This window comes from Amphiprion ocellaris, chromosome 10 (assembly GCF_022539595.1).
Source record: "Amphiprion ocellaris isolate individual 3 ecotype Okinawa chromosome 10, ASM2253959v1, whole genome shotgun sequence".
NCBI lineage: Eukaryota > Metazoa > Chordata > Actinopteri > Pomacentridae > Amphiprion > Amphiprion ocellaris.
In genome coordinates, this window is record NC_072775.1 from 34,535,660 (window position 1) to 34,551,445 (window position 15,786).

Below are 15,786 nucleotides of genomic sequence, written 5' to 3' on the forward strand. Positions count from 1 at the left end.
TACCGAAGAAAATACTTTAAACTATTTTAAAGACAGGAAAGTTCCTTGTGTAATTTTTTTTGAAGAGAAGAAAGTTCTGCAATTTTTCACTCATTCTGGATCATTTTTAATCATTTGAGAGAAATTCTGACTGATTTTGGATCATTTTCCAGTCATTTTAGACTATTTTCATGTCATTCTAAACAAATTTCCATCGTTTTAGGTAATTTCTGGACAAATTTTCTGTAATTCTGGATCATTCTGGACACATTTTGAATCCTTCTGGATCATTTCTGAAGCATGTTTGGACAATAAATGTTTGGAAGCAGATGGTCTGACCCACTTTCTGTAGTTTTTTGAGAAAAATGGGTTCAAAGTTTAGTGTTTTCCAGAATGTCTGACATTCAAAGCACCACTGTAACCCTATATTTGGGTTAAATCTGAATCTGAATTAAGTGGGTTAGACCACTTTCCCACTAAAATCTAGTCTATAAAATGCAAATACAAAATTGATATAAAACTCATTTGTAACATACAAGCTTAGCTTCTGTTCTCAGATCCAACAGACTAGTCTCCACCCGCCCGGGACTCGGTGATGTGATGTAGCTTTGGTATGAGTTAACAGTGACTAAATGCAGGTATTTATGTACGACATATTAATAGACGTGTACTGTACACTGAGCAATGTTCAAACTGAATAAACCCCTCAGTGTAGTGTCTGTTTGGAGTTAAAATAGTGTAGCTATGATACTCCTCCTCACGCTCTGGAACCGTCAGTCATCTCTATAAAGAGCTTCAGATCTCAATCTCTGTCAATGTTTGGACTCTGCTGCCCGGGGGAAAGTAAAAAGGGCAAAGCTGCAGCGTTTAATCCCCTCAAACATCCCGTCGCTGTGTAATCACACCAGACAACTGTGGCTTCTCTGCATCTGTCGCTGCAGAGCTGCAGGGCGGTTGTTGACGTACACGTTTCACAGCTGCTAGTATGGACAAACGTACGAATAACGGAAAATTACGAATCACAGAGCATGAGTGTGACAAAGCAGAGCAGGACTTGGATGGGGATTTCCATCATCCCCTCCTTTGCATCTTCCCAAAATGTCAGAGTGTCGCCTTACAGAGCTTTTATTTTTAGCTGTGGGGGGGTTTCGTGAGAGCACTGCCGCTCCCCTCTGAGTTTATCGCCTGGCCCACGTCCCCATGAGCACCCAATTCAGGTTCTCTTTGGACCCTGGAGTCTTTTTTAAAAGGGGTAGGTGGAGTTTCCACTCTCTCCTGTCCCCAGACCTGAGTTTGGGTCACAGCGGTCGGGTGTTGCCTCTCTCCGGTCTCCCTGCTGGTCACCCCCACCCCGAAACTAAACCACAAATCTGCAAATTTCAGAACAGCAGCATCAAAACACTGCAATGGATCAGCACAGGTATCGCACGGCGGGCGTTCAGGAGAAGCTGGAGATCGTCGGGGTGGAGGACGAGGCTGGGAACCCCATCAGCGCCCTGACCATCCTATCACTGCTGGAGCGAGTAGCCGGCATCATCGATAACGTCCAGTCCTGCCAGCAGCGCATGGAGGAGCGTCAGCTGGACCTGGAGAGCAACATCAAGAGCATCCAGGGCGACGTCCTGAAGCTGGCCAAGGACCACACCGACACCAGCGGCACCGTGGAGAAGCTCCTGCAGAAGACCCGCAAGGTCAGCGCCAACGTCAAGGAGGTCCGGACGCGTGTCGAGAAGCAGAACGTTCGGGTGAAGAAGGTGGAGACGACTCAGGATGAGCTGCTCACCAGAAACAAGTTCAGAGTCGTCATCTACCAGGTAAGCAGAGACCTAGAAGGTCAGCATGGATCACAGCAAATGATATCATCAATAAAAGTATTTAAAATTCAACAGCAACAGTTCCTGAAAAAATATAATGAAAAACCTTGACTTTAATCAGTTACACAAACGCAAAAGTCTATTTTTCTGGCAGTTTGTCATTTACCAAGAAATGTGTGATTGATTAATACGATTAATTCCAACGTTTATGTTGACAAGATGAATGTGAGGGCTGGATATCTGAAGCAGCAAGACTACATGAAACTGATTGTTGCTTGAGATTTGCTGGATAAATTTACATCTTGAATCACTGGTTGAACTGTATCGTGTGACAAGAGTTGCAAGCAGACAAAGCTTTGGGGAAATGATTTAAATGTATGGTAAAAGTCTATTTACTGAGCCCCATCTAATTCAACCCAAAAGTAAGAAGAAAAACTCAGAAATCTCCAGAGAAAACGCATCTTTGTGCTTCCTATTAATGGAGGTGATTGAGAAAATTGGGTTTTGTGACCTTCAACAAAAGGAAACACCCTAAAAACTTTAATAAAGACATGACTTTAGTCAACGGAAGTAAGAGATTGAGCAGATCCAGGCTTCTGTTTATGAAGGGCCGAAGTATAATTAAATTAAGTATCGGAATTAAGGACAACAAACTTTGCCGAGCCGCCAGAAATGAACTCTGGCTTCATTAAGCGGCAGCGAGAAGGCGAGCAGCGATGTGAGGAAATGAAGGGCGGATTAAGTTGAAACTCTCAAGAGCCCTAGACTCGCTACACCAGCAATTTACAGGAAAGCATCCTCGTTATGTGGAGAGGGCACACTTCACGCCGAAGCCTGGACGACCTTAATCAGGTCGGCGGGAAAACATTCGCCTCAGAATTTTATTGGTGATCTCAAACACTCCGCTGAACTCTTTAATTTGGAGCCATTTAAGTGATTGTTAGAAACCACGCATGAATATTCCCATGGAGTCGTGAATAAACCAGAACTACGTACGATATGTTCATCAGGACTGAGAGCACTTTGAGGCTCTTGTGCTGATTGAGGAGTCGGACGTTGTCGAGGAGATGGACAGTCTTTATAATGGCGTTAAATTGGAGAGCTGAGGGAAGCAGCTGGTCAGACGACGGACAGAAAAAGACGTTTCTCCAAACACAAGGGTTTTTAGCGGTGATCAAAGACGTTCTGTTCGTCGCCGCAGGCTGTGAGGGTTCAGCTTTGGTCAGACGAGAGGAGAGTGATGTCACAGTTTGAATCTCAATCAGAAACACTCAGACAGCAGACTGGGGTCAGACGTGAGAACTTCTACCTAAAAATGAAAGTCCTGTGTTGAAATCTAGCTTTAATCCCTGTGAAGTTATCACAGACCAACTTTTGCTCTTTGATATTCCAGCGTCAGTTGGTTTGTGGTAAAATGAAAATGGGTTTTTCTGCTTTTTTTGTTTGGTTGATATTTACATGAACACCACATCTGTGTGTTCAGTATTGGGCCTTTTTTAATGTTGAAAAAAGGTTCCAAAGCAGGAACCAAGGTCTTAATCAAGTTCTTGGGAAGTTATTGTACGTCCAAGAAGTCCAACATTAGGATATATTTCTAAAGTACAAGGGCCTTTGGGGTGGATTGGGGCTCGCAATGTTCAACCACCGCTTTTACAAATTTAAATCCAGCTGTACTCTAGGAATGCTATCATCAAGTTGTTTAATTTTTCTTTCCCCCATCCGAGTACCAATCCAACACCATTTTTCATGAACCTTGTTGTAAAGTTCCATTAGAACACTGTCTGAAATGTAGTATTAGAGGGTAAATGTAGTATTAGAGGGTAAATGTAGTAGTAGAGGGTAAATGTAGTATTAGAGGGTAAATGTAGTGTAAGTGGGTAAATGTAGTATTAGAGGGTAAATGTAGCATTAGAGGGTAAATGTAGTGTTAGAGGGTAAATGTAGCGTTAGAGGGTAAATGTAGCGTCAGAGGGTAAATGTAGCGTTACAGGGTAAATGTAGCGTCAGAGGGTAAATGTAGCGTTAGAGGGTAAATGTAGCGTTAGAGGGTAAATGTAGTATTACAGGGTAAATGTAGCGTTAGAGGGTAAATGTAGTATTACAGGGTAAATGTAGTATTAGAGGGTAAATGTAGTGTCAGAGGGTAAATGTAGCGTTAGAGGGTAAATGTAGCGTCAGAGGGTAAATGTAGTGTTAGAGGGTAAATGTAGCGTCAGAGGGTAAATGTAGTGTTAGAGGGTAAATGTAGCGTCAGAGGGTAAATGTAGCGTCAGAGGGTAAATGTAGCATTAGAGGGTAAATGTAGCGTCAGAGGGTAAATGTAGTGTTAGAGGGTAAATGTAGCATTAGAGGGTAAATGTAGTGTCAGAGGGTAAATGTAGGGTTAGAGGGTAAATGTAGTACTAGAGGGTAAATGTAGTAATAGAGGGTAAATGTAGCGTCAGAGGGTAAATGTAGTGTTAGAGGGTAAATGTAGCGTCAGAGGGTAAATGTAGCGTCAGAGGGTAAATGTAGCATTAGAGGGTAAATGTAGCGTCAGAGGGTAAATGTAGCGTCAGAGGGTAAATGTAGCATTAGAGGGTAAATGTAGCGTCAGAGGGTAAATGTACTGTTAGAGGGTAAATGTAGCATTAGAGGGTAAATGTAGTGTCAGAGGGTAAATGTAGGGTTAGAGGGTAAATGTAGTACTAGAGGGTAAATGTAGTAATAGAGGGTAAATGTAGTATTATAGAGTAAATGTAGCGTCAGAGGGTAAATGTAGTATTAGAGGGTAAATGTAGCATTAGAGAGTAAATTCTAGACAATTGTACCATTGTGGAAAACATTTATTCTTTGTAGCACTGAAATTGGTTAAATATTAGACTAGATTTTGTCTGCTGCTGAAAATAAAGACCAAAATAATGACGAAGCAGCGTAAGAATTCATGTCTTATGTCAAAGTCTTTGTTTTAGAGTATTAAGAATGAAGAGACAGTTATCTCACCCAACCTGTCGAAGCAGATGGCTGCCTTCCCTGAGCCTGGTTCTGTCAGAGGTTCTGTTTTCCACTTCCTGTTTTAGTTTTTTTTTTTCATGCCTTCCCACCGTTGCTCATAGGGAATCCAAAGGTGTCTTTGGATTGTTGGGTTTTCTGTTCTTTGTAATTTGTCAGGTCTGTACCTTGCTTTGCTGAGCACTTTAAGACGACATATGTTTTGAATTTAATTGAATTATTCTGAACTTTGGCTTCTGTGTGGACATAATGCTACATTTGAAAAACAGCCTTATATAGTAATTTTTACTTAAAAATGAAATTACTTCAATAATAACTCAACTGGCTGAAATGTTTTATGATAGTTTTTCTGGAAATTCAATCTTTATTTGGGTTTACTGATTTTATATATATATATATATATATATATATATATATATATATATATATATATATATATATATATATATATATATATATATATATATATATATATATATATAAAATAATTTTTTATTTTTTATTTATTTATTTATTTAATTTTTTAAATGGTCAAATTTTGCAAGTTAACAGTTTTTTTTTGTTGTTGTTTGTTGTTGAAAAGTTTTTGCAGAGTTCAGGTTATGATGCTACTCTGCTTCCAGTTTTAATGGTTTTTGAGTTTTCTACTCTCATCATCTTGTCTATTTGATCCATTTCTTCCTGTGAAGTTGTTAAAATGCAGCCTGTTGTAAAGTTCAAGCTGTGATGAAGATAAAGACGGATGCTCTCCTGACTGTGATGGACTTCAGCTCTGTATCAGAATAACGTCGGGACTTCAGAATAGTAACCAGAGCTGGATGTGCTGCCGACAGCTGCTGTGGATCTGTGACAGGGAGGTTTATTCTGGGATCTCAGCGTTCTGCCTGCTGCCATCAGGACAGACCATAAACTGCTGTCAGCCTGAATCAGCCTGATCTATGCGGCAGCTTATCACGCCGCTGCAAAACTGTTAAAACTGAACGAGTTCAAAGAGTCGACCAGCTGTTAAGACGAACGGATCAGCCACAACTTTAAAACCAGCTGCTGAATGTTCTGTCGATCTATGAGTGCAAACAGAACAGTTCTGACCCGTTAAAGACTGGAAACTGTTGGCAGCAGATCAACCGGGTTTGGCCTTCGTAGGTCAGGTTTGTTCCAGTGCTTCCCGTAGATGATTGACCAGGTTGGGATCTGAACATTCTGTCGATTTGCAGGATGTTCAGATCTCAACCCGATCAGTTGATCGGGTTGAGATCTTGGGAGTTTGGAGACCTTGTCGACACCAGAGGTTCTTGGTCGTGTTCCTCGAGTTGTTCCTGAACAGTTTTTAAACCATTATTCTGGTGGGGAATCAGGTTTGTTCCAGTGCTTCCTGTAGAGGATTGATCAGGTTGGGATCTGAACATTCTCTAGATGTTCCGGTGCAAACATATACAGGATGTTCAGATCCCAACCTGTCATCATTTTGGATTGATTTATAGCTTTTTATGATGGTTTTTGCTTAATATTGTAGTAATCCTATGACTTTTTGAAGTAGTTTTGTGCCTTTTTTAGAAGATTTTTTTCTCTTTGAGGTCGTTTTGCTTTTTTTCATGTCTCTTTGTGACCATTTCATATCTGTTTTGTTTGGTTTTGCATCTTTATTTACTCATTATCAAGTTATTTTTCATGTCTTTTTTTGTCTCTGGGTTAATTTTGTATCTGTTTGTAGTCATTTTGTAGTTGTTGTAGATGTTTTGGTGCTGTTTTCTGTCTGCGGCCCCTGGTCTTTTGCCTAGTTGGCCTGGTTCAGTAACATTTCTATGATCACAGCAGAAAGGTTGAGATGCTGCGTAACGAGGTTTTTCCTGATTCTCTGGTTAGTGTGTTAATGTGGTAACGGCGTCTCCGGTGGCCTGGTGAGGTTATTAATATACACTCTGACCCACATTCGCTGCCGCTGTATAATTATTGTGTCATTCGCAGCGTCTGGACGCACTCCGACGACTCCTCCCTGATTAATGAGCTCCTTCATCGCAGGTGGCTGCAGCGTAATTAGGATTAATTTGCTTTTACATCCAAAGTCACCTGTAGGGCGCCGCAGGTGGAGCAGCCTGCCAGGAGTTTCCTCATATTCCCCCAACGTATGACAGGCCTGCCTCCATTAAATTATGAAATCAGGGTTTGACATGTTATTTTTAATTCAGGAAAGGTGGAAAACTTGTAGCAAAGATGAAAACCAGGATAACTGTCCCGGTATTATCCTGATATCATCCCATAATCATGTAAACACTATTTGCTCTAAATACTTTCAAATGTCATTTAAACTGTCATTTAAACTAACAAGCTTTAAAGTTTTATTAATCAGTAAAATGCTTAAAATGATCATTAGATGTGGCAGCCAGGTTTTTAGATGCAAAAATCACAAATTTATTGGTTGACTTTGTCTCCAGGCCCCGCTGAGCATTTAACCTCCCAGAGTATCCTAGAATTATAAACAGCTTTTATGAGATTACTTTTAACTTTGACATGAAAACATCAACATTTACTCGGGTTAGAAGTTAACTGAAGTGCATTTAATGAAGTATGTTTAGTTTACTTTCATGTACTTGAAGGATAATTCTCGTTAAACAAAGGGCTGCCGATACTGTTACCAAATACATCAGGACAAAATTGTAGTTTCTGATCATTTTAATTACTTGTTTTTATTAAAGACCAGTGGAATAATTCTTTATTTTGAGCTTAACCTTTATCCATCAAGGTGCACAGGTAATGACTTTATCTTTAACTCAATAACAAAAGACACAAACTAAAGACAACAAGTAAAACCTGAAGGTGCAATGAAGGTGATCAGGGTAAATCTGCTGTAATTCACTGATGTTAACGTTCAGGTTGACTGAACTGGACCAGGAATCACCGGATAGATCCCCTGATCCACAGACCTCCTCAACATCAAGTCCATCAGTCCTTGGACCAGGCTACTAGGAGAGCATCACTGAGGCGGAGGTGTTGGAGGAAGTGTTGGGGGTATGTATAGATGCTGAAGCCCGTCTCATGAGCGCAACTACTGGTTCCTGAAGAAAATCAACCTTCACCAGAGGTTGATGGAAACTCCCAGGAGGCCATTGACTATTGCACCTCAGGAGACCTTCCATGGAAGCCACAGGAAGAGCAGAGAAGAGTGAAAGGGCTCCATTATTTAAGGGATATGATTGTTTATGATCCAGGGAGGTTTTGTTCATTCATGCAACTGAACTTTTTCTTTCCATTATGTGCCTTCATCAACGTCTCCAAAGCATTTAAGTGAAACCATCAAACCATTTTCTTATTTCTTTTGATTAAATGTCTTTCGTTGGTAGTTATTGCTGTCATTTTGTCACCCAGGCCTAGTTTAACCTGGTGTATTTTCCATTATTGGGGCTCATCCTATCTTTGGGCAAAGGAAAAAGCTCCCTGTGGGTTTCTGTCCATTTTCTTTGGCTGATCCAGGATTGGGTTGCGGTGGCAGCAGGCTAAGCATGCCTGTCCAGATGTTCCTCTTCCCAGCAACGTTTTCCAGCTCCTCTTGGGGGATCTCAAAAGGTCAGATAAGCTGCGGAATCCTTCCAGTTAGTCCTGCTTCTACTCCAGGGTCTCCTCCAGGTCGGATGTGCCTGGAAAACCTCCAAAACAAGGCGTTCAGGAGGCGTTGTAGTCAGATCTTGAATCATCTCAGCTAGGTCTTTTTGACAAGGAGAGGCATCAATTCATCCAATGTATGAGTTCCCCACCCTATCTTTAAGGCTGAGGAAATGGGAAAAAAAAGGCTACAAAGGAAACTCTCTTTGACGGATTTTATTCTTTCAGTCAACACTTAAAGCTCATGACCATAGTCAAGGGTTGGAGCGTAGGTCAGCTGGTCAGTTTTGCCGTCCAGCTCAGCTCCTCCTTCACCACGATGGTCCACTACAACACCCAGTCCAACTCTCCATGTCATGCTCCATTTTCCTGAGAGAACATCTGGTTATACCTAAACTACTTCACTTGGTCCAGCAACTCCCTGCCAACCCAACAATCCACCGTCCCAGTACATCCTGAAAGTGTGGCAGCTGTTAAAACCCATGACTTTATGAGTCACCGGTGTGCACGGATGAATATAGTGGTGATAATGTGCACTTGAGCAAATCACAGTCATGTAGTCAGATTGATTCTTTGGAAATTATAAATACCAGAAGCTACTTTATCGACAGTCTGGAACCAGACGGCGTTTTTTTATTACTGCAGGTCTCCAGTTCCAGGTGTTGTTCTGCCAGCAGCTTCCTGTCCAATCAGATTCAGTTACTGCTCATGTGTAAAAATAGAAAAACTGGATCTCATGATGATGCTGGTGCTTGCAGAGTCTGATGGAGAATCTCAGAGGAATATCATGCTTTCTATCATCTCAACAGGCTGCTGAGTCATTTATACATAATGGATAGAAGAGATGGATCAGTTTCAGGTGTGTGAGTCCATGAAGATCCTGATGAGGTTTTCTTTGCAGCGAAACACTAGAAAGGAAAACTTTAGACCAGAAGTTTTACAATCAAGAACTTTCAGATGGATCTCAGTTGAGACTAAACACCAGCAGAATTTAGAAGAATATTTTGCAAGAAATTCTTAATGCATGTTTCAGATGATTCAGTTTCACATCTTCCAGGATGAGTTTAAATTAGCCTTTCACTGAACACTAATTACCTCACAAAAAATCTAAAACATTCTCTTCTAATGTTTGTATGTATGTAGTAGGTATTCTTCACCATAGTTTTTTACACTGCTAAGCACAAAGACTATTATCAGAGTTAAACTACTGGTGCAACTGCATGAAAAGAGAAAAAATACACATTCTAACATCTCCAACACCGTCTGATTTGCAACATGTGTTTGAAGTCATTGAGGTTGTCGATAGCTTTTCAAAAACCACACAAAGCAGCAACATCTGTGGCAAAATAAATGTCGGTTTAAGACACCAAATTTCCTAATTGGTTGATATTTAAAGTTGTAATAATCAGTAGTTTTAGATTAATAATGAAAACTGTGATTGTGGCTGTACATTAGGAGGTGGTGGAGACCAGAAGAAGCTCAAAGAGACTGAAAACTGGGCTTAGTCTATTTCTTGGATCTGTAACTGTTGGCTGTCAAAATAAGAAACTGAACTCTTGCTAAAGCCTTGATTACAATCCCTTGTGGATGCACATGTGGACAGTTGTGGACACAGTAGATGTTCTACTCCATGCTGAGGTATCCATACATGAGCAGTAGATCGTCATCTACATATTCTACATGTGATCTGCTGTCGGAGGTTCATGGACTTGGGGAAATAATAAATATACATCCTGTAGACCTTTGCTGACTCTCGCTTATAGAAGCTGTACCACGGACTTAATAGGCTTTCCAAAGCAATTTCCAGTTATATATTTACAACTTTAAGCTGCCGCCAAGAGGCCAAAATCAATTTATGCAGGTTTTATGGATGTAATTAAAGAATAAAGTTTATTACTATGTGGGGTTTATATTTTGCAGCTCTCTAAATGGTAATTGGAACCAAAGGTAGCTTTGAATATGAAGACATTGAAAATAGATTCAGTAGGGCAAAAAACACAAGCAATATTGCAAATCCAACAAATAAAGATGCTTTTTCACTTTAACTTAGAAGTCTGACAGCAACAACAGCCCCGAACAGAGATACTAAAGGCAATACTTTGGAATACAACATATTGACATACATATTGTCACATTACCCGTCTCTGTTTGCATGTAAATTATTTCCAATTGTTTGTTTGGAAGAAGAGAAAGTTCAGTTTCTCCAAACTACCATGAAAGTAATCGGCCAGACAAGTCAGCCACACTTTCAGTACCTTTAAGAGACACACTTGAACTTGTTTTATGGCTCTTATCCAGGTTGTTTTCTCCTGACGAGATCCTTCCTTGTGTTGTATCGACTCTCAGATGTACGTCTCTTTGGACAAAAGCGTCTGTTAAATGAAATTCTAGAAATGAAATTGTAAATTGTATTAAAGTGTCTTCAGCTAGACTAAAAGTTTCCTGGTTGATCCACGTCAGTATGGACTGCTACCATCCAAGAAACCATGAAGAGTTTCTGTGGTCTAACTTTCTAACATCAGATCAAATCATTTCAAAGAAATGTTTAAATGTGTACCTTTATGTTGGAATGATGGCATGCTGTCTCTTCTGCAACTTTCCTCATGTAGATACTGAATATCTTCTATCTCTGTAGGGGGAGACGGAGATCCCATCAGTAGCCGTCACCAAGTCCCCCAAAGGAGCTGGTCTGGAGGGGGTGGAGATCGAACCCGACTCCTACGACGTCCCGGCCGACCTCTCCTCCGATGAGGAGTACCTGAGCGTGGAGGAGGCCGACTCCTCGCGAGCCGCCCGCATCAAGAAGTCCATGGTGAAGAGCACGGAGACCATTAAGGCCGCCTTCTCCAAGGAGAACATGAGCAAAACCAAAGACAACCTGGGCACCAAGTTCCACAACCTGGGCGAGAAGGTGATGCCGCCAGAGCGCCGGGAGAAGATGCATCAGGCCGGCGAGCGGCTGAAGCAGTCCGGCGAGCGGCTCAAGGACAACATCGCCAAGAAAGCTCCAAGCAAAGAGACCTTCCGCATCAAGCTGAAGAAGGAGAGGGCCGTCGCCGAGGGCCAGGAGGGCGCCGAGGCCGAGGCCAAGGACAAGGAGTTGGCGGGGGGCGTGGCCTACACTGAAGTTGCCATGGAAACCAAGAGGGAGGGGCCGGTGGAGGAGGCCGGCGCTACCCGGATAGCAGAGTAAGATCAGAGGTAACAGATGAGCCACGATTGGACGTGAAGAGGAGGCAGAACACTGGAGAAAACTCAACCAGGAGTCAACGAGAAGGTGTGCGACGGACAGTTTATTTGTTTGAATGTATCAAATTGGAAGAAAAATCATCAAAACGTGAAGTGCTATTTATAAAACCTACTAATTCAGGTCATCAAGAGTCATCTGTTGTCATTTAAGTAACTTGATGCACTGAGATAAATTCAGGTTTAGGATTTCAAGTCAAAACTCCCTGGAGTTGTGTTTGACTAAATTGTGAGTCCACATGGTGAAGAGTTTGTGTTGCGATTCATAACCAGGCTCAAAGTGAAGATTATTTATTATTTGTACAGGATGGCTGCAGGGAAAAGGAAGACGGCGGGTGTTTGACAGAACTTTGAGAAGGAAGATGAATGTTGACGTCTGTGTGTTAATCTTCACATATAATACTGTACATACTGATTAAACCGCCAAAACTGGGAAGGTGAAGTTGGCCTCAGCTGGTCTCTGAGAAGAGAAGAAACTAACACCGAGTCAGACTGGATTCTGAACACAGAATAGTTAGAGTTGAAGAAGAAACCTTATGGTGCTAGAAAGCGACATCAATGAGCACTTAGGTAGACATTAAAGCTGCACCAGGCCGAGAGGTTTAACCCAAGTAACCATGGAACTGCTGCACAACATTAACCGGTAAAAGATACAAATTGGTCCAGCTCTTTATAGCTGCGTTTCCATAAAGCAGATTGAAGTATCGCATTAGATAAAATTGATGTCAATGGCAAAATTCAAAAAAACTTACAGAGTTCAAAATCTGTGAAAATCTCTGATCAAGAAAAGAAACCATCAGATGGGAACCAAACACAAGTCAAAGCTGAAGATATAAAATTGTATTGTCTGCAAAGAAATGTACACTGAGTGGAAAGAATGGTGTATTTATATAAAGTTTAAAAAGAAATGGACCGAGCACAGACCCCTGTGGAACACTATTTCTCATAACAGAACTAAAAAGAAGGTGAAAAGGAAGTAAAAATGACACATTTAAAAGCAATTGCAGGAAAATATTACAGCTACAAGCTCAGATAACAACCCAGAATGTACATATAAAATCAGTTCACATAAATAGAATCACTTGCACATTTCCATAATGTATTTTTGGTGCATGTTGAAGTACAAAAGTTATTAGAAACAGTAGAATTCAGAAAAAAATGTCTTCAAATTAAGAAAAGACACTTGAAAGCCATCTGAAGCAGACTGAAAATGACTTAAAATCCAGGATGCATAAAATTGTGTCATCTGCGAAGAAATGGACACTGAAGCACTAGGTATAAAGAATGATGTTGATTATACAAAATGTAAAAAGAAGTGGACCGGGCATAGATCCCTGTGGAACCCTACTTTTGACAGTAATTAAAAATGAGACATTTCAAAGCAATAAAATGAAACATTACAGCCACAAGCAGAGATAAAGATCTAGAATTTACACTGAAGCTGAGTTCACGTTTACTGAACTACCAGATTAGTTTCCATCACATATTTTTAAATGTCAAATTAGAGAAAGTTAATGGAAAATGCAAAAAAAACTTAGCACAAAATCTTTTACCCTTGACTGAGATAATTTTTTTTTGTTTTTACTTGAGAAACTCGAGGAACTTTGTGAGAGACTGAAATGTCCCCTGTGAATTAATTCGCGAACATTTAGCTATCATGGACATCAGACTGTCTTTACAACATGAACTTGGCCGATACCAGCTGACAGAAATGACTTTTTTTTTCTCATTGAAAACGATTCCCAAAGACTTCTCTTGATTTTTCTCTTCAAGGTGGCCAACGTTTTGTTTGCTTTACGTCTTCTTCTTAGTTTATTAGCAAACAACTCGCAAATAATTTCTTTGCTCAGTGCAGCTTTAAGTTTAACAGTAATTTGAGGTAAAACCAGTAAAACCTTTGCATGAACTTCAGACTAAGGCGGCCTCTCCTAACTAGACATTAGTCAAAGTATAATTGCTTGTCTGAATGTAATGGATTTCAGCTCTGACGTTGGTGGCTTCAAAGCTTTTTGCTGCGTTCAGGTGGGTGAATGTTTTAGTTTTGGCTGCTGGATATTCATCGTTTCTTTTGAAGTTCATCCTCCTGAAGCGATTACTGAGGTCACCGCCTTCATCAGGATCACAGGATGTAAAGTTTTTGGCGCTTTAGTCATCAGATGTAGGAGCTTTGCTTTCACAGAGCTGCCATTATACACAAGTACAGCGTCTTATTCTGAAAACACACAACCTGTATATCTTTAACCTCTGTTTTATTTCTTACTTCTATATTTATGTCCCTGTACTGCTGCTGTTGAGTGGATTTAGTGCACTAGGTGGTAGGATTTGCATTCATTTTGGAGTACAGCTTGTTTTGTTGGCATTTTTTCAATCATCAAGTTGAAAATCAGCTGATTGTTGTTTTGTGCCTGTACTCACTTTCTGTTTTTGATAAATAAAGTGAAACCTCTATGAACTGTGGAAAATGTCACTGCTGCTTTCCTTAATAATAATGATTTAATTTATATCTAATCAGGTCGCCTCACTGAGACGACAACATTCACAATCAGACAAACGGTCTGCAGTTAACACAATGGGGGCACATCAGGAAGCGAGTAAAGAATCAGAAAAAAACATGAAATTATAATGTTTGTAAGACTGAGAGATATGAAGGACTTTTAGTTTGAGGGAATTTTGAACTTTTCTGGGTTCAGTAGCTGCGTCAGTAGAGTTACAAGAAATGTGAGGTGGTTGTAAGACAAATGATTAGTTTAACATTTCTGAGCATAAAGCAACAATTAATGGGGTCATAATCACTAGTAATGATGGAGAATAACATATATTTGGTGTTTTGTGACATTTAAACATCCATCCATCCATCCATCCATCCATCCATCCATTTTCTTCTGCTTATCCGGGGCCGGGTCACAGAGGCAGCAGATGAAGCAGGTCGTTCCAGATGTTCCTCCTCCCAGCAACGCTTTCCAGCTCTTCCTGGGGGATCCCAAGGCCAGACAAGATAAATAATCCCTCCAGGCGGATGTGTTCCTCCAGAGGATGTCTCCCCAGAGATATCCAAATCAGATGTCCAAACCACCTCCACTGGCTCCTTTAGAGGTGAAAGATCAGCAGCTCTACTCTGAGCTCCCTCTGGACGTCTGAGCTTCTCCCCGTATCTCTAAGGCTGAACCCAGACACCCTATGGAGGAAGCTCATTTCAGACGCTTGTATCCATGATCTTGTTCTTTTGGTCACTATCCAGAGCTCGTGACCATAGGTGAGGGTTGGGACATAGACAGACTGGTAAATCGAGACCTCCTTACAGCTCAGCTCCCTCTTCATCACGACAGTTCGATACAACGCCCACATTACTGCTGACGCTGCACCAATCCTCCTGTCCATCTCTCGCTCCATTTTCCCATCACTCGTGAACAAGATCCTGAGATACTTGAACTCCTTCGCTTGGAGAAGCAACTCCCCCCAACCCGGAGGGAGCAATCCACCGGTTTCCAGCAGAGAACCATGGCCTCGGACTTGGAGGTTCTGATCCACATCCCTGCCGCTTCACACTCACCTGCAAACCACTCCAGTGCTGCTGAAGGTCTGATGAAGCCAGTAGAACCACATCGTCTGCAAAAAGCAGAGATACAATCCTGAGGTCCCCAAACCGGACACCCTCCTTACCCCTGCAGCACCTTGAGATCCTGTCCATGAAGACCATGAACAGGATTGGAGACAAGGGACAGCCCTGGTGGAGTCCAACACCCAATGGAAACATGTCTGACTTTGTGCCGAGTATGAGAGGACCCGTTATTAGCTTGCTAGGCTACATATTTGAACATACCTAATAATTAATCATAATTGTACTAATTTATCACCCATTTTTACACTTTTCCTTCTCATAAGTCATATTTTATTTCAATTTAGAAGAAGAGTGTAAATTCAATTTACCCGCTAATACTACATTTACCGTCTAATACTACATTTACCCTCTAACACTACATTTACCCTCTAATACTACTTTTACCCTCTAATACTACATTTACCCTCTAACACTACATTTACCCTCTAATACTACATTTACCCTCTAACACTACATTTACCCTCTAACACTGCATTTACCCTCTAACACTACTTTTACCCTCTCATACTACATTTACCCTCTAACACTGCATTTACCCTC

The 15,786-nt window shown here is 41.0% G+C and overlaps 1 protein-coding gene across 1 annotated transcript; it reads left to right on the forward strand.

The window, feature by feature from the left end:
• Window positions 1–1,188: 1,188 nt before the first annotated feature.
• cavin4a (caveolae associated protein 4a) lies at window positions 1,189–14,089 on the forward strand. The gene is made up of 2 exons (XM_023289789.3): window positions 1,189–1,793; window positions 11,017–14,089. The coding sequence occupies exons 1-2, from the start codon at window positions 1,386–1,388 to the stop codon at window positions 11,572–11,574; spliced, it is 966 nt and encodes a 321-aa protein (XP_023145557.1). The 5' UTR covers window positions 1,189–1,385; the 3' UTR covers window positions 11,575–14,089.
• Window positions 14,090–15,786: the final 1,697 nt, after the last annotated feature.

What these genes read in the sequence shown, in the direction of transcription:
- cavin4a (XM_023289789.3), top strand. Translation starts at nt 1,386, where the DNA reads ATGGATCAGCACAGGTATCGCACGGCGGGCGTTCAGGAGAAGCTGGAG. An exon ending in TCAGAGTCGTCATCTACCAG is followed by an intron (nt 1,794 to 11,016) that starts GTAAGCAGAGAC and finishes CTATCTCTGTAG; the next exon opens with GGGGAGACGGAGATCCCATC.